Below are 18,440 nucleotides of genomic sequence, written 5' to 3' on the forward strand. Positions count from 1 at the left end.
TGCATGTTAGTGCCTCACTATTCTCTGCTATCCAAATTCAAAACACAAGGGTTTCTATTTCTTACACCTCTGTGTACCATTAATGTTCAATTTGCCACTGATCCTACTGATTTTTTTCTTTCCAATATTTTCTGGAGTTGTTCCTTCCTTTCTATTCCCACAGCTACCAGGGTAACTTCAATTCTCTTTCTCTGCAACAACATATTACTTCCATTTAATCATGTTTGACAGTTATTTATTTAGCATGTAAGTACTGCAAAACAATTGGATACATGGGTTCACATTTCTTTTGTGTCTCTCCACAGTGTTTCATAAACTTCTAGAAAATGAAACATGTAACCTTTTTTATTTAAAAAATTCTTTTAATGTTTATTCATTTTTTGAGAGATGGGGGCGGGGGAGGGAAAGAGAGAGGGAGACACAGAACCCCAAGCAGGCTCCAGGCTCTGAGCTGTCAGCACAGAGCCCAACATGGGGATTGAACGCATTAACTCTGAGATCACGACCTGAACTGAAGTCGGCCACTTAACTGACTGAGCCTCCCAGGTGCCCCAAAACATTTAACTTCTGATATTTAGTTTAAAGAAATCACTAGTGATTGGTTCATTTCTGCCATCAGTCCGAAGTACCTCATGGGGAAGAGCTAACTGCTAAAGCAGTGGTTCTCACATCCAGCATAGTTTTAATCACTGGTAAGTGGAGGTGCTTATTTAAAATGTGGATTCTTGGGCTTTACCCAAAGGAGTACTGACATGATGGGTCAGGGATGGGGCTCAAAATCTGCATTTTTAAACAAGCACTCTAGTGATCCGATTATTTTGATGTGGGTATTTCCAGTGCCATATTTTAGGAAACAATGTTAGAATTTTTAGTAGTAGATTTTTTCGTCAATCTTATTTTGACTACTCAAGATACAAACAGTTGGGGCAGAATTTTTTTATTCATTTCTGGAAGAATTATCTTAATGAGATCTTTTCTCTTTGGCATTTCTAATTCTATTTTGTTGAATTTCTACAGATAAAGTGTCTAGTATCCATGACTATGCAATTGGCCCACAGCACATTTAACTATAGCTTATTCTTTCATGAAATTAATTATTTATAGGCAAAAACAATAATATCTGGTTGTTATTTCTTAACACATTAGCTTTTAAAAAATAGATTGTACTGGTTGTTACTTAAGATAAAATATACAGTTTCTTGCTTTTGGTTGGTCATTTTTGGCTCCTTACAAATATTATTTCCAATACTTCATGTAGTGCTAGAATTTCAAAATGCTATACAGAAGTGCCACTACCTCTTTTTATAAAACCTAAAAAAAAGTACTTTGCTGGATCATTTTCACTTATTACTAATTTTCCTTTTAAAAATAGATAAACAGATGTCTATGCTCATGGTAGATGTTAATTTAAATTCTTCCCAGTCTCTATCATTCTGTTAGGACCATTAAACCCACATGCAATGTGATTAGTTACAGATATATAGATTTTAGAAATTTAAATGCATCATGATTGATGCTGGTAAGATGTACTAACAACTCTTTAATCAGATTACTGTAACCATTTTATACAAAATTTAAACAAAAGATTTTCAAACACCTTTTTTTTTAAAAAAAAAATCAAGTTACATCATCACGACTAAATTCTCAGTTTTTCTCAAGAATTAATTAGAGGTCATGTTTTGTTGAAGATTAATGGACCATGTAGTTGTGGGTTAATTTCTGAGTTTTCTATTCTGCTTTACTGATCTATGTCTGTTTTTGTACCAGTACCATACTGTCTTGATCACTACAGCTTTGTAATACAGCTTGAAGTCTGGAATTGTAATGCCTCCAGCTTTGTTTTTCTTTTTCCAGATTTGTTTGGCTACTCAGGGTCTTTTGTGGTTCCACACAAATTTTAGAATTGTTTTTCTCTACCTCTGTGAAAAATGCTGGTGGTATTTTGATAGGAATTGCTTTAAATGTGTAGATTGCTTTGGATAATATCGACATTTCAATGATATTTGTTTTTCCAATCCATGAGGATAGAATATTTTTCCATTTCTTTGTGTCATCTTCAATTTCTTTTTTCAGTGTTTTATAGTTTTCAGAGTAGAGATCATTTACCTCTTTGGTTAGGTTTATTCTTAAGGGTCTTATGGCTTTTGGTGCAGTTGTTAATGGGATCGATTTCTTGATTTCTCTTTATGTTGCTTCATTATTGGTGTATAGAAATGCAACAGGTTTCTGTATATTGGATTTGTACCCTGAGACTTTACTGAATTCACATATCAGTTCTAGCAATTTTTGAGGGGAGTCTTTTGGATTTCCTATAGTGGAGAAAAGACAGTCTCTTTAACAAATGATGTTGGGAAAACTGTACGGAAACATGCAAAAGAATGAAACTGGACCACTTTCTTCCATCATACACAAAAATAAATTGAAAATGGATTAAAGACCTAAGTGTGAGACAGAAGACCATTAAAACCCTTGAGGAAAACACAGGCAATAACCTCTTTGAGACTGGCCATAGCAACTTCTTACTAGATATGTTTCCCGAGGTGAGGGAAACCAAAGAAAACAAACTATTGGGACATCATCAAAATGCAAAGCTTTTCTGCACAGCAAATTAAACAATCAACAATACTAAAAGGAAACCTTCTTAATGGAAGAAGATATTTCCAAATGACATATCTGACAAAGGATTAGAATCCAAAATATATAAAGAACTTAGAAAACTCAATACCAAAAACCCAAATAATCCAGTTAAAAAATGGGTAGAAGATATATTTTTCCAAAGAAGACATCTAGATGTGTAACAGACACATGACAAGATGCTAAACATCATTCATCATCAGGGCAATACAAATAAAAACTAACAAAGAGATAACACCTCGCACCTTTTAGAATGGCTAAAATTAACAACATGGGAAACAATAGGTGTTGGTGAGGATATGAAGAGAAGGGAACACTTTTACACTGTTGGTGGGAAAATGCAAACAGTTGGAGCCACTCTGGAAAACAGTATGGAAGTTCCTCAAAAAGCTAAAATTCAGGGGTGACTGTCTGGCTCAGTTGGTTAAGTGTCTGACTGGCTCAGGTCATGATCTTGTGGCTCCTAAATTCAAATCCCATGTTCGACAGTGCTGACAGTTCAGAGCTTGGAGCCTGCTTCAGATTCTACATCTTACTTTCTCTCTGTCCCTTCCCCATTCACTCTCTCTCTCTCAAAAATAAATAAGCATTAATTTTTTTTTTAATTTAAAAATGGAACTACCCTATACCCAGCAATTGCCCTACTAGGTATTTACTCAAAGGATACAAAAATACTAAATTGAAGGTATATATGCACCCCAATGTTTATAGCAATATTATCAACAATAGCCAAATTATGGAAAAACCCAATGTCCATCGACTGATGAATGGATAAAGAAGTGGCATATACAATATTATTCAACCATAAAAAAGAATTAAATCTTGCCATTTGCAACAATACTGATGGAGTGAGAGACTGTTATACTAAGTGAAATAAGTCCGAGAAAGACAAATACCATATGATTTCACCATATGTGGAATTTAAGCAACAAAACAAATGAACATGGGGGAAAAAAGAGAAAGGCAAACCAAGAAACAGACTCTTAACTATAGAGAACAAATGGATGATTACTCAAGGGGAGGTGTGCAGGGGGATGGTTTAAATAGGTGATGGTTATTATGAAGGGTAATTATTGTGATGAGCATTGGGTGTTGTATATAAGTGGTAATCACTAAATTCTAAGCCTGAAACTAATATTACATTGTAAATTAACTAACTGGAATTTAAATAAAAACTTGGGGTAAAAAAATTAATAGGGGTCCCTATATTCTTCTCCAATTTTAAATGAGCTATCCAAAGCATAGGTCTAAAAACTCCTGAACACCTTATTACATGGAGAATTGAAGACTCCTATGGTATAGAGGAAGAAAGCATGACAGTTTGAATCAGCCTGACGTGGGTTTAATTCAAAGGCATCTAGTTACTTGCTGTGTGGTCTTGCATAAGTTACCTAACATCTCTGAACTCTATCAATTTCTTAACTTGTAAAAATGGGAACAATAACATTACCTAACTTGAAGGGTGGTTTAGATAATTAAATGAGTTAATATATTTCATCAATTTTAAGTACTGCATTTTTTCACATATTAACATCTTTGATATTTGGAATGAATCATACAATCATGAGCAAATTATAATTTTTAAGGAGTATATCTTTCTTAGGGGTACAATAATGTCATGCCTGTGTTAATAGCCTTGGATTTAATGAAATGAATAACTTGGGAAAATGTAAAACTATTAGGTGCATGGTAAGAGCTTGATAACTGTTAGCCATTCTGAGTATTTATATATGCAGATACAGAGGTACAACCATATAATAATTGATTTCTTACTTTTCTACATGATAAGGTCTTTAAAGGCAGTAGTCTTGTCTAATTCATCTTGATATAAACTTGTCTCACCTTTGTATATGCCAAAGTGGCTAGCACAGTGTCTTGTACATAGTGTATGCTGAATAAATATCTTTGAAAGTACACTTAGATAACTTAAGAGAAAAATGAGGAGAGTCACAAATTTCAGCTGAGTGGTACTTCACTGAACTGGAAATTTCAGATAGGTAAACAATCTCAGTGGAATCTAAATTTCATGAACAAAGCAGTCAACTTTGAACATGAGTCACAATGACTACAAGCTGGCAAAAAATTAAGAAGACATTTTAATGATTCTTGCAAGATTCAAGCTTTGAATGAAAATGAAATACTGATTATGAAATAGCTGTAATTCTTTCATACAGTATAAATAGGAAACATAATTAATAGCTAATTAGAATAAGACTGTTAATGGTAATGGTTATCCTGGCTTTCGTTTGATAACGATATTTCACATTTCAAAAACAATAAAACTGTTTTGATTCTCAAAATATTTTTGTACTCAAGTGTTCTCCTTGGACTAAAGGAAGCAATTCAACTCTGACATGAATCAATTTGAGAAGAGTATGCAGTGTAAATCACTAACTCCAGAAAGCAATGGTTAGATATTTTTTAAGAGAGCTGATACAAAAGATAAAGGTCTGAGTGTTGAAAATAAAACATATTTGGAGTCAAAAATGCTTATTTTAAGAGGCATATTACTCATTAATCATGGAAAACCATTAATTGATACTTGTTACAAACTACATAGTATGCTAAGTGCAAGGATCACAAAGTGAGTAAGACATAGCAACTGAGCTCAGATTGCTTACATTTTAATACTTAGACAATAAATTAGATATGTGAACAAAAAGTGTGCCAAGATAAGTATCAGGTGGGATGAAAACACAGAGGTAGGATATCTGGACCAAATAATGTTGATGATAGTGGTAGGGTTGATTCATGAAAGTACACCTGGAAGTAGTGATAAAAAAATGGACTGGGGGGCCTTGGTGGCTCAGTCGGTTAAGCGTCCGACTTCAGCTCAGGTCATGATCTCACAGTTTGTAGGTTCAGGCCCCGTGTCGGGCTCTGTGCTCACAGCTAGCTCAGAGCCTGGAGCCTGTTTCAGATTCTGTGTCTCCCTCTCTCTCTGACCCTCCCCTGCTCACACTGTCTCTCTCTCTCTCAGAAATAAATTATAAAAAAAAATAATAAATTAAAAAAAAAAAAGAAAGTGGATCACCCAAGAGCCAGCCCAAGTTAGCCAGATGAAGGCTAAAGAGGGATAATAATAGAATTTTCTGTAGCATTTAAAGATACTCCCAACTCAAAGAATATGTAACTCAAACTAGTTTCAGATGATTTGTTTCAAGGCATCAGGAGACTTGGATCTTGGAGTGAATGCTAAGATGAGTCTACAACATTTACATGCACTTAAACCATATTTGGTGAATATCTCTTATATGCTATGGTCTCTGTTCAGTACTGAAAATAACGACATGAAGTGATACTGTCAATTTCTGTTTTTAACAGTATGGTGGACTAAATATTCAAAGAAAAACATTGTAGTGAAGCAGAGCTACACACACACACACACACACACACACACACACACACACAGCCCTTTGCTGCATAACTTAGTTATGGCTATAAAATACAAGAATCCCTCAAATTCCAGAACAAAAAGAAAATTATAATGCATAAAGTTAAGTAGGTCTACATTTAACTTTTGCTCTGGTGATATCTGTTGGTCTTTGGTGCCTGAAGAGGCTGAGGGTTTTTGTTGTTGTTGTTGTTTTGTTTTGTTTGCAAATAGAAGGGTGGAAAACTGCTTGAAATCTGAACAGATTGGGAGAGAGGCTTACATATCACACCAGCTAGAGTTGAGATCTCCTAAGGGTGAATGAACTAGAAAAAACTGAGTCCTGAAAAAAGGGTTGGTGGGGAATTCATGTTTTTCTGAGTTTGGGCTCTGAGTGAAGGGAGAAGAAAGAAAGAAAAGAATAAGAGAGAATGAATGAACAAAAGAAAGAAAGAAGAAAAAAAAGGGAGAAAGAGGGAGGGAGAGGGGTGGAATGGAGGGAGGGACACAGGAAAGACGGAAGGAAGGGAAGGGAAGGGAAGGGAAGGGAAGGGAAGGGAAGGGAAGGGAAGGGAAGGGAAGGGAAGGGAAGGGAAGGGAAGGGAAGGGAAGGAGGAGACATGAAGGATAGAAAAAAAAATAAGAAAGGTAAAAGAAAAAAGAAAAAAGTAAGGAAAGGAAGGGAAAGAAGGAAGACTGGGACAAAAAAGGAAGAGACGAAGGGAAGAAAGGAGTGAAAAAAAAGCAGGAAAAAAGAAAAGGAAAGGAAGAAATAAAAAGATGCAGAAAGAAAAACAAAAATTAGCCTTCTAGGGATTACCAACCACAGCCTATCTTCCCTTGAGTTAGGGTCTGGACTATTCAGTATCTATAAATCTCCCTAAAATCAATCCAGAGTTACAGATGGTATAGATTACTACTGCCCCCACAAGCCTGCTAAAAGTAAATACAAATCTCCTCTGAAGGAATATACTTTAAATTCAGGCCTCAGTGAATTCTCACAGCTAAAGTTCCAAGAAAAATGGGTTCATTAAAAATAAAATCACTAAATATATAATTAAATAAACAACTGAATAAGATGCTAGAGAAAAACAAATAATCTTGCCTCTAAATAATGTAAATGTTAGAATTATAAAACACAAAATGCAATTTATATGCATTTTACATGTTTAAAGAAATAAAAGTGGGATTTGGAAGCAGGATAATAAAATAGGACACTATCAAAGACAGCTCACAGAACAGAAGAATACAAATTGCTGGAGAAAGTAATAGTGAACTAGATGTTAAGAAGAAATGAACTGAATGAAAGACAAGGAGATAGAAAATAGAAAAGGCTGGTTACATGGCATGAAGAACACAGTAAGAAGAGCTTTTTGAAATGTAAGTAAAATTTAGTAGAGAAAAAAGAGTATAAGGTTCCTAAGGAATTCCAGAATTGTTGGGAGACCCTCATCCAGATTGAGTAAGCTAAACAAATTCTAAATAAGATAAATCAAAAATAACTATATCTAGACTTATATGAATCTGCAGAGTACCAAAGTCAATAGATATTAAAACTTAACAAAAAGGAAAGATTATCTTCTAAAAATTGAGAAAGACAGAAGATTTAACAATTAAAGAAATGATTCATTAGATGTTATTACTAAAGTACTAAGAATAAATAATATAGTATTTACAGCTACTTTTTAGGAAAGAGAGAAAATGACAACATTTTTAGACAAAGACAAATTGAGATTACTACCAAGACACTTTCACTAAAACAAGTGTCAAAGAATCTTTTAGGAATAAAGCAAATGATTCTAGCAGAGAGGTCTGCTAGACAAGAAGTAATAACATTAACATTTTCAAAAATTTAAAATACACATGTGGTTAAATCTAAAGAAGCACTGGTTATATAAAACAATGGCAAAATTTTTATTTAAGGATTAAAAAATCAATATCGGGGGGCACCTGTGTGGCTCTGTCAGTTAAGTGTTATAACAACTCTTGATCTCGGCTCAGGTCATGATATCGGCTCAGGTCATGATCTCAAGGTTTGTGGGATGAAGCCCCACATTAAACTCTGCACTGAAAGTGCAGAGCCTGCTTCGGATTCTCTCTTACCTTCACTCTCTTCCCCTCCCCAGCTTGTCCATATGCTTTCTCTCTCTCTCTCAAAGTAAGTAGATGATTGATAGATAGATAGATGATAGATAGATGATAGATAGATAGATAGATAGATAAGTAATAAATATAAGTAAAAACAGTTTGGTGGTGACATAAAAACAGACACATAGATCAATGGAATAGAATTAAGAGCCCAGAAATAAACCTACTTACATATATTCAACTAATTTTTGACAAGGGAACCAAAAAATGAAAGGATAGTCTTTTTAGTAAATAGTGATTAGAAAACTGGATAACCACATGAGGAAAAATGAAATCAGATCCCTATTTATGTCACTTACAAAAATTAATTCAAAATGGATCAAATATTTAAATGTAAAATGCAAAACTGTAGGACTACTCAAAGAAAATATAGGTAAAAAGCTCTTTGACATTGGTTTTGGCATTTTTGGGACATGACATCAAAAACCAAACAACAAAAGCATAAATAAACAGATGAGACCATCAAACTAAATCATTTGTGCACACCAAAAGAAATAATCAGCAAAATACAAAGGTAACCTATGGAATAAGACTAAATATTTGCAAACCATTTATCTAATAAAGGGTTAATATCCATAATGTTTAAGGAACTCAGGTAACTCAATATTAAAACAAAAAACAATCTGATTAAAAAATGGGCAAAGGACTTGAACAGATACTTTTCCAAAGCAGACATATAAATGTCAACAGGTTCATGAAAGTATGCTTGACATCACTAATCATCAGGGAAATGCAAATCAAAACCACAATGATGCATCATCTCCTACCTGTTACCAAAAAAGAAAAGAAACAAGTATTGATTGGCAAGGCTGTAGAGAAAAGGGGACCTATGTGCTCTGATGGTAGAAATGTAAACTGCGGTAGCCACTGTGGAAAACAGTATGGAGTTTCCTCAGAAAATTAAAAATAGAACTACCACAGGGTGCCCAGGTGGCTTAGTCGGTTAAGCGTTCGACTTTTGCTTAGGTCATGATCTCGCGGTTCGTGGGTTCAAGCCCCTCGTCGGGCACTGTGCTGACTGCCAGCTCAGAGCCTGGAGGCTGTTTCAGAGTCTATGACTCCCTCTCTCTCTGACCCTCCCCTGCTCATGCGCTCGCTCGCTCGCTCTCTGTCTCCTAGAAATAAATAAAACATTAAAAAAAAAAAATAGAACTACCACATGATCTGCAATCCCACTTCTGGGTATATACACAAAGGAAATGAAAACACCTATTTCAAAGAGATATCTCTGCCTCCATATTTATTGCAGCATTTTTCACAATAGCGAAGACATAGAAATAACCTGTGTCCACCAACAAATGAATGAATAAAGAATGTGTGGTGTGGGGTGCCTGGGTGGTTCAGTCATTTAAATGTCCAAATCTTGATTTCAGCTCAGGTCATGATCTCTGAGCTGACAGTGCGGAGCGTGCTTGGGATTCTCTCACTCCCTCTGTCTTTACCTCTGTCCCTCTCTCTCACAAAATAAAAAAAATAAACTTATTTAAAAAAAAGCACATATATTAACATACAATGGAATGCTATTCAACCATAAACAGAAGGAAATCCTGCCTTTTGTGACAACATGGATGGATCTTGAGGGCTTTACACTACGGGGAAAAATCAGAGAAAGAAAGACAAATACCATGTAAATTCAATTATATGTGAAATCTAGACAATTCGAACTCATAGGAATAGAGAGTAGAATGGTGGTTGTCAGGGACTGTGAGATGAGAGAAATGGGAAGATATTGGTTAAAGGTCACAAATTCTAAGCTATAATATAAATAAGATCTGGAGATCTAATGCACAGTATGAGGACTATAATTATCAATAATATATTATATAGTTGAAAGTTTTAAAGAAGGTAGATCCTAAATATTACTATACACACACATATACACAAATCATAATTATGTGAAGGGATGGAGATGTGGTAACTTGTAATTATTTTGTAACATATACATGTATTTAATCATCACACTGTGTACTTTAAATTTACATACATTTTATGTCACTAATATCCCAATAAAGCTGGAAAAATCAATGTAGAACTAAAATTATGAACAAGAAAGGCATATGATTCAGGGAAAAGATAATCACATTAAAAGAGTCTCAAATATTTGCTTTGTAAGGAGGGTAAAATATTGATTAACTTTAGATTAATTTCTATGGTAAGTAAAAACTTTCTAGGGTCACAACTAAAGCAACAGTAATAAGGTACGTAATTTCCTACAGGGTAGAGGCAAGATAAATGGAATAAAATAAAAAGAAAAAATATCTTTAATAAATATAATGGAAACAAGTAAATACTTAACAGAAGCAATATAGATAAAAATGAAGACTAGTATGGAATATATTAATGCAAATATACCAATAGTTGCCTTCAAAAAGATGGATTAATTTCTCTAATTAAAAAACAAAAACTATCATGACATATTAAAATTAAAAATAATCAAGCTGGGGTGCCTGCGTGGCTCAGTTGTTAAGCATCCAACTCTTGATTTTGACTCAGGTCATGATCTTATGGTTCATGGGGTTGAGCCCATGGGATTCTAGCAGCAGAGAGCCTGCATGGGATTCTGTCTCTCTGCTCCTCCCCAGCTTTGTGCACAAACTTTCTCAAAATAAATAAATAAACATTTAAAAGAAATCAAGCTATATCTTTTTTTTTTATAATTTTTTATTTATTTCTAGGAGAGAGAGAGAGAGAGAGACAGTGTGAGCAGGGGAGGGTCAGAGAGAGAGGGAGTCACAGACTCTGAAACAGGCTCCAGGCTCTGAGCTGGCCGTCAGCACAGAGCCCGACGCGGGGCTCGAACCCACGAACCGCGAGATCATGACCTAAGCGAAAGCCGGACGCTTAACCGACTAAGCCACCCAGGCGCCCCAGAAATCAAGCTATATCTTATTACTAGTGATCCACTGAAAACTTGATGGAAAAATGATAAAACTGGCAAAATTAATCAAAAGAAAGTTAATGTAACAATACTGATTTAAAGCAAAATATATTACTAGAGTGGCCGTTTGCTAATAAATACCAGCTCATGAGGAATATATAAAGCTAAATTTGTAGGCACCTACTATCATTACCTTGAAAATATTTAAAGAAATGTTTGACTTGTCTACATGGAGGTAACATGATAAAAGGGTATTTTAACAAATGTCTCTTAAAAGTTTATTAAAAACAAAGAGAAGAGAAAAGCTGTACAAGAATTGATGGCCACTAGATTGAACTAACTAGTGAACATATAGAGGACACTGAACTCAACCACTACATAGCACTTTCTTTAGAAGTACATAAGAGGGGCACCTGGGTGGCTCAGTCATTTGAGCGTCTGACTTCTGCTCAGGTCATGATCTCATGGTTTGTGGGTTCAAGCCTTGCTTTGGGCTCTATGCTGACAGCTCAGACCCTGGAGCCTGTTTTGAATTCTGTGTCTCCCTCTCTCTCTGTCCCTCCCTTGCTTGCACTATGTCTCTCTCTAAATAAATAAATACACAAACGTTACAAAAAATTTTTTAAGTGCATATGAAAAACTTGCAATTAACCATGTACTACACCTAAAGAAAGTCTCAACAAACTTCAAAGAACTTGTAATAAAAAGACAAAATTCTTGGACCATAATGCAAGTTATAAATTATTAACCAAAAGATAACTTTAAAAGCTTTGCAGAAATTTAAATTTAAGAACTCATAGGTTAGAGGACAAATCATATTTGAAATTACAAAATACAATAAGTGATAACAAAATACTGTGTGTTAAGTATGGTGGGAGATAACTAGAGAAATTAGGAGTAATTTGTTGCCTTCAATGCTTACATTAAGAAAAATAGAAGGCTGAAACAAATGAGTTAAGCATGCAGCTTAAGAAGAGAGGAAAATAGTAACATAATGTAGAAATGAACCAAAAATAAAGAAAGGAGTCCCTCACAACTCCTTAGTCTGTAAAGCAAGAAGGACAAAGATTACAAAACAACCAAACTGGGATCTCCTTAAGCAAAGGAACCGTGTCTTTTGTGGGTCATTATATGTATCTTATTATTGCTTTTCTCTTTTTAAGTTTTTTATTGTGAAATATGCAAGAGTGTATGTAATCTGTATGTCCTTTTTAAATTATGATGATAAAACAGAGTGCTGTGGTGGCTCAGTTGGTTATGTGTCCAACTTCAGCTCTGGTCATGATCTCATGGCTTGTGGGTTCGAGCCCTGCATTGGGCACTGTGCTGACAGCTCAGAACCTGAAGCCTGGTTTGGATTCTGTATTCCCCTCTCTCTGCCCTTCCCACACTTGCACTCTCTCTCTCCCTCAAACATAAACATTAAAAAATTAAAAAATAAAATAATATAAAATGAAATTATGATGTAAAACAAAACCCCACATTCTTCAATCCAGGTTAAAAAGCTACTTTCTGCCCCTCCAAGTCATGTCCTTCGGTTCCTACCTGATCCATCTTGAGGCAACCAATTTCTTGAATTATATATTACTCATTCGCTCACTTTTATTTATACTTTTACCACACATCTACTAATCCTAAAATATATATTGTTAACATTAGCCCACTTATATAAATTGGAATAGTACTGTATGCTTTCTTCTGCAACTTGCCTTTTCATTCAAAATTATGTTACCAACATTATTCCATGTTGATGTATATAATCTATTGATTCACTGTTATAACTTGTGCTTCATATAACACAATTTTCTTATATATCCTACTATTGACAGACTTTTGGTTTTTTTCCCATTTTTTTTCCTAATAAGGCAATGCTGCTAAGAATATTCTTATATATCTCTGCTAGTGCACATAAACAGAAATTTCTCTAAGGAGGTAGTCATATGCTCAAATTTACTAAGTTACAGAAGTTCTTTTTCCAATGTAGCTGTAACAATTTAAATTCTTACAAACAAGAATAAGAAATCTTTTAAAAATATATTTATTTATTTTGAGAGAAATGGAGAAAGAGAAAGTGAGAGAGTGAGAGAGAGAGAGAGAGAGAGAGAGAATGGACAAGAGACTTCACAAGCCAGGGAAGGGGAAGAGAGAGAAAGAGAAAGAGAATCTCAACCAGACTCTGCCCTGTCAGCACAGAGCCCTATGCGGGGCTCAATCTCATGAACCATGAGATCATGACCTGAGCTGAAATCTAGAGTCAGATGTTTTACCAACTGAGTCACTCAGGTGCTCCAACAATTAGAATTCTTGTTTGTTCATACTATTTCTGAAATTTGGTATTTTCAGACAATATAATTTTTTTCCAGTCTGTAGTGTGTACGATGGTAATACATTTTGCCTAATAACTAATGAAATTGAACATATTTTTCTTGTTATATTCATTTGAAAAGAGCTCATCACATATTCTGGATACTAATTCTTTGCCAGTTCTCTCAATATGTGGCTCATCTTTCCACTCTTTTTATGGTATCTTTTGATAAAAAGTCATTTATGGTAGTCAAATTTATCTCTCAGTTTTAATATGTACAGATGGTCTCCTATTTTCTTCTAAAAACTTAATGCTTTGACTTGACTCATTTGGCATTTATTTTTGAGAAGGATGTGAAATAAGGATCCATTCTTTTCCCTTTACAGATGACCAGTTATTCTAGCACCATTTTTAAAACAGTCCATTATTTCTCCACCAATTTACAAGACAAGTTCTGTTGTATATTTGATTTCCACATAAGTATGAGTTTGTCTCTGGACTTTCTATTTCTAGTACATTGGTCTATTTGTCTATCTCTTATTATAGCTGGATCTTCTGAAATTTATGGCTGTGATTCGGCCTTGTGCTAGAGAAGAGCAAGGGAAAAAATATGAGAGAATGCCTCAAGAAGGTAGAAACATTTCATCCAGGCTTTGAGAGAGAGAGAGAGAGCTCTGTGAGTAGGAGTTGGGCTGGGGAGGTAGAGATAGAATGGGAAAAGTAGAGCAGTCCAGAAAGGTGTACTAGGAGGAAAGGCTCAGGGACATGTTAGGAATAGCACAATATTAAGAGGGGTGACATTCTGAACTTTGTGGAAGGTAACAGGAAATGAAGGTTTTAGCCAGAAAGGGTCTAAGAGCCTAGGCTTTGTCTTACAGGAAGTGCTTGGATGGTAATCTTCAAACATTTGAGTCAGCTTTACAGTTGGTATCTTCAGAAACACACACACACACAAACGTATATATTTGCAACCAATTTAAAGAACTTGCAAACCACTAAGAAGTCCATGCTTGGATCTGTGGAGCAGGTTAAGGACCTCTGTAGTAGATCATAACATGTTACTTCTGAAAAAGCAGATGTAATCAAATCTATCCCCTGCTTATATGTTTTCATTGTCCTACTCTCTTCCAAAGCCCAAATTCCTCAATGTGGCTTTCAATACCTTTCACCTATCCTGTTTCTCATCTTGTAATTCTCCAGTCCCCTGTCTCTTTCTTTTCTACTGGCCTGCATTCCAACATCTCCTGCCACACTCAGCAGCTCCAGTTTCTGTACTCACTGTACTCTGCCCTGTCTTTGCAAAGACAGGTCTTCAGCTGAAGCTTTTCTCCATCCCACCCTATCCCACCTCCTTTCTACCCCATCTCCAAGGTGAGACGCTCCCATCTTTCAGGTCACAGCTTAAGACCAGTTTACTTGCTCCACTTACATACATTCACAATATTCTATATGTATCCCTGTTGAAGCCTGGATGTCACTGTTTGGGATTGTTAGGCTGTAGGTTTCTGCAGTTCCTGCAGCGTCTACAGGGTATCAGGCCATGCGTGACACAATGTACTTTTTCTCAGTAAACCATGGTTCTTCCATAAATATTCTAATACAGGGGAGTGGTAAATAACAAGATAGTCCTGGCATCATTTCCAAAGTGTGTTTTATTACATAGGTGCAAGCCTCTAAGCTAGATTTTAATTTATATCATTTCTATTTCTTACAACAATGTTGCAAGGAAGGTATTATTAGCCCTTCTTTGCAGATGAGAGAACTCGGGAAGTTAACTTTTACAATATCAGATACCTGGGAAATGTCAGAGCCAGCACTCAAATTCAGTTCTGTCTGCTATAAAACCATTTCCACTGCAGCACTGCTTCCTCTGCACCATCAGATCTGTGTTTTGGAAAGATAACAGTTGAAAACTGACAACAGTTGGCAGCTGCATAGGAGGGGAGGGTGAATAAGGCAGTGGGAAACTTGCACCCTTCATGATGGTCCCAGGAAGATTAGGGAAGAAAACTCAGATTCAGTAACTCTCTTTGACAGCAAGGACCTAAATTAGAGTAAGTGTGAGTATATGTTACAGCACTTTGCTAACCCTGAGGTGCTATATAAATGCAAGCTATTGTAACTTGGATTAGCATTTTATTACCACCTTTATACTCAGACTTGGAAAATTAAGGACACAATAAAGATGTCATGAATGTGAATGACTATATCTCAAAGCATAGTTCCTTAGAAAAAATAAGATATACGATTTTTATTTTTCTATCACAAACAAAAATATTACTTGCTTGTGAATTAAAATAAACACTTTTTCCAGAAAAGTATAAGATCATAAATATTCAGTGAGGGGTTATTGATGCCATATGTTGGCATATGAGGATTCCAACAGGGAAAAGGACAGCCTCATGAGCTGGCATTGCTGACTGCCTGGTTTCTTAGAAGTTCTTTCTTTGAACACCTTTGAAAGTGTTCAAGCTGTATACTGTTTCCAAGTTCTTTTGAAAGCTGTTTCAAAAAATAATAATTTTATGCACATTATAACAGCAATTTGAAGATTCTTTAGTTTAATGCAAATGTTAATTATTTTTAGTTAGAAAAAAGCCAACTCAGAAATAATAGACTAAAAGATGGTATTATATATGTACTATGTGAAACTGTAAGCTTCTATATATGACATTTACTTCTTTTTTTTCCTTCCCCTCTCCCTTCCCTTTTCCTTCCCTCCTTCCATTTCTTCCTTACTTCTGCCCTTCTTTCCTTCTCATTTCCCTTCCTTCCTGACTGCTTGCGTTCAGTGAGCACTTCTTGACTATCTACTCAGTAACTGACACAGTACTCCAGGACCCAAAGATAAATAACAAAATATCCCTTTCCTCAAGAATATAGTCAGGTAGTGGTTATAAATACAGAAAAAACATAATGCAATAAAATAAACACTATAGTAAAAAGGGGGCTTTGCAAAGTGCATTTTACTTCCAAAGAAACATTTTTAGACCTTGCTTTTAACCTAGGAATTTGGAGTGTGGATTCCCATGCTTTTCAAACTGTTCTACACTGTCCCTCCCATTAGCATCCACTCCTTAAATGTTTGTAAGTGGGAGAAATGATTGACTCGGATTTTTTATTTCATTTTATTTATGTTTTGAGAATTAACAGGCACCTGTGACCAGAAGCAGGCAGGTGGGAGATGAGAAAATAGCTAGGTGAAAAACAGTGAGAGTCTTAGTTAAGGCACGGACAGGAAGGATGAAGAGGGAGACACACTGAGAGGAGACATCTTTCAGACTTGGTTTGATGTCAGTAGCATAGAGGCCGTCAAGGAAGTGAGGGTTTTGTGGTGCAACAGACATGAAGGTCCCCAGCAGTAGTGAAGCTATAGGTTGATGTAGGAGGTGTGGGGCTGGGCAGTGCTGACACACCAAATGAGACCACAGCTCTAGGTAAAGGGAACACTTAAAATCCCTTCTAGGGTATTTTAACAGTATTGAATGTGCTGCAGAGAAGAGCTCTTTTCTCCCTCAAATAAAGATGACAACTACAAGAAATACCTAAACATTTTATCCCAGAAAACAATAAACATCACTGCTGTTGTTTTTAAAATACAGTTCTTTCAGCAACAATTTGTATAAGGGCCTTGTCAAATCATTTCTCCCTTTAGAACAGCAAGGTTATTCTAGCATTTGTCATTGTCTTAGAAGGAAGGAGATATATCTATTTTATTGGAGTAATAGCTGTCAGTTTGAATATACAAGGCATAGCAAACTTGCCATAAACATTCTACTTGATAAAAATACGCATTTGGAAGTTTTTAAATGAAAATGTTTTTCAACTTACATATCCATAATTACTTCACTTGATGGTAGCAAGCTAATAACACCGAAAAAGAAACAGAAGAAGTAAAAGCTGAATAGAAAAGCAGCAAGTTTTTATTTTTTAAATATTTATTTATTTTCAGAGAGACCAAGAGCATCCATGAGCAGCAGAGGAACATAAACAGAAGGAGCGAGAGAATCCCATGCAGGCTCCATACTGTCAGCACACAGCCCAAAGCAGTGCTCGATCTCCTCAACCATGGGATCATGTCCTTAGCTAAAATCAAGAATCAGATGCCTAACCGACCAATCCACCCAGGTGCCCCACAAGCAGTACTTTAAGTGTTCTTAATTTTGAACTTGCTGCTAAGCATTTGGGGCAAATTCCTGATATCTCTGTAACATTTAAGACAAGTGACGCAACGGCATGCATCTGCATGTGTGTGTTGGTGTGTGCTTGTGTGAGCACAGGTGTACCATGGGGGGTTCTTTTGTTGCCTTTTTAGTAACTAGTAGTTGGAAAAAAATGTGGCTAAATGACATTTATAAAAGTATTGGTTTTGTCTGTAGAGAGAGTAATGAATATGGCATGTGAGCAATTGGGTTGAGCTGCATTAATTTAGACATTTCTACATAGATACAAGGTTCTTGTCTATTTATGCTTTGATCAGTTATAGGTAACTAAAAATCCAACTTGTGCTGGCTAGTCCTGCCCACATCAGTAAACCAGACAAAAGATGGCTTATAGTCAGAGGCAGCTAGAGTCTCTTTTTCCACCTGTAGTCAGAGTAAAAAGGTTATAAACTTTGGAATCAAACAAACCTAGACTGGAATTCTGGTTCTACCCTAACTAACCATCTTCTGTTGAGCAAGGTCGATACATTTTCTCTAAGGCTCATTTTCACATTTGTAAAGCCCAGCTGGATTCTGTTCTAGTCTTACCTCTAACAATGCACTGCTGCCACGCATAATTCCCTGACCACTGCCCCCCACCCCCATCCCAGCAAAGTACGATTGGTTGTCTCTCTACTGTGGTTTCATATAGTCTTGTGTATATAGTTCTACAATCCACTTTTACAAAATCTTATTACAATTATTGATGCAACAAATATTTAGGGAGAACCAAACATTGTGTTTCCTGTTGAAACAAAGACTAAATATACATAGTCCCATAACCTAATGCCTTTCTGCCTCAACCCTATTTCCTTAGACTCCAGTAGGTATTCAATAAATGTGTAATGAATGAACAGTTACATTAGGTTTGGTTAAGTGCCACTGCAAAACTATACATAT

The 18,440-nt window shown here is 35.7% G+C and overlaps 1 protein-coding gene across 1 annotated transcript in view; it reads right to left on the reverse strand.

Annotated features, from left to right (window-relative positions):
* LOC120227185 (leucine-rich repeat-containing protein 7-like) overlaps positions 1 to 18,116 on the reverse strand; it is a gene marked incomplete at its 3' end in the record, with an annotated part of 71,713 nt that extends 53,597 nt beyond the window's left edge. The window contains exon 1 of the mRNA XM_039225347.1: positions 18,090 to 18,116. Within this exon, the coding sequence (XP_039081278.1) occupies positions 18,090 to 18,116 (27 nt within the window). The remainder of the gene's footprint in view (positions 1 to 18,089) is intronic.
* Positions 18,117 to 18,440: the final 324 nt, after the last annotated feature.

Source organism: Hyaena hyaena, unplaced genomic scaffold (assembly GCF_003009895.1).
Source record: "Hyaena hyaena isolate Hyena2069 unplaced genomic scaffold, ASM300989v1 scaffold_2060, whole genome shotgun sequence".
NCBI lineage: Eukaryota > Metazoa > Chordata > Mammalia > Carnivora > Hyaenidae > Hyaena > Hyaena hyaena.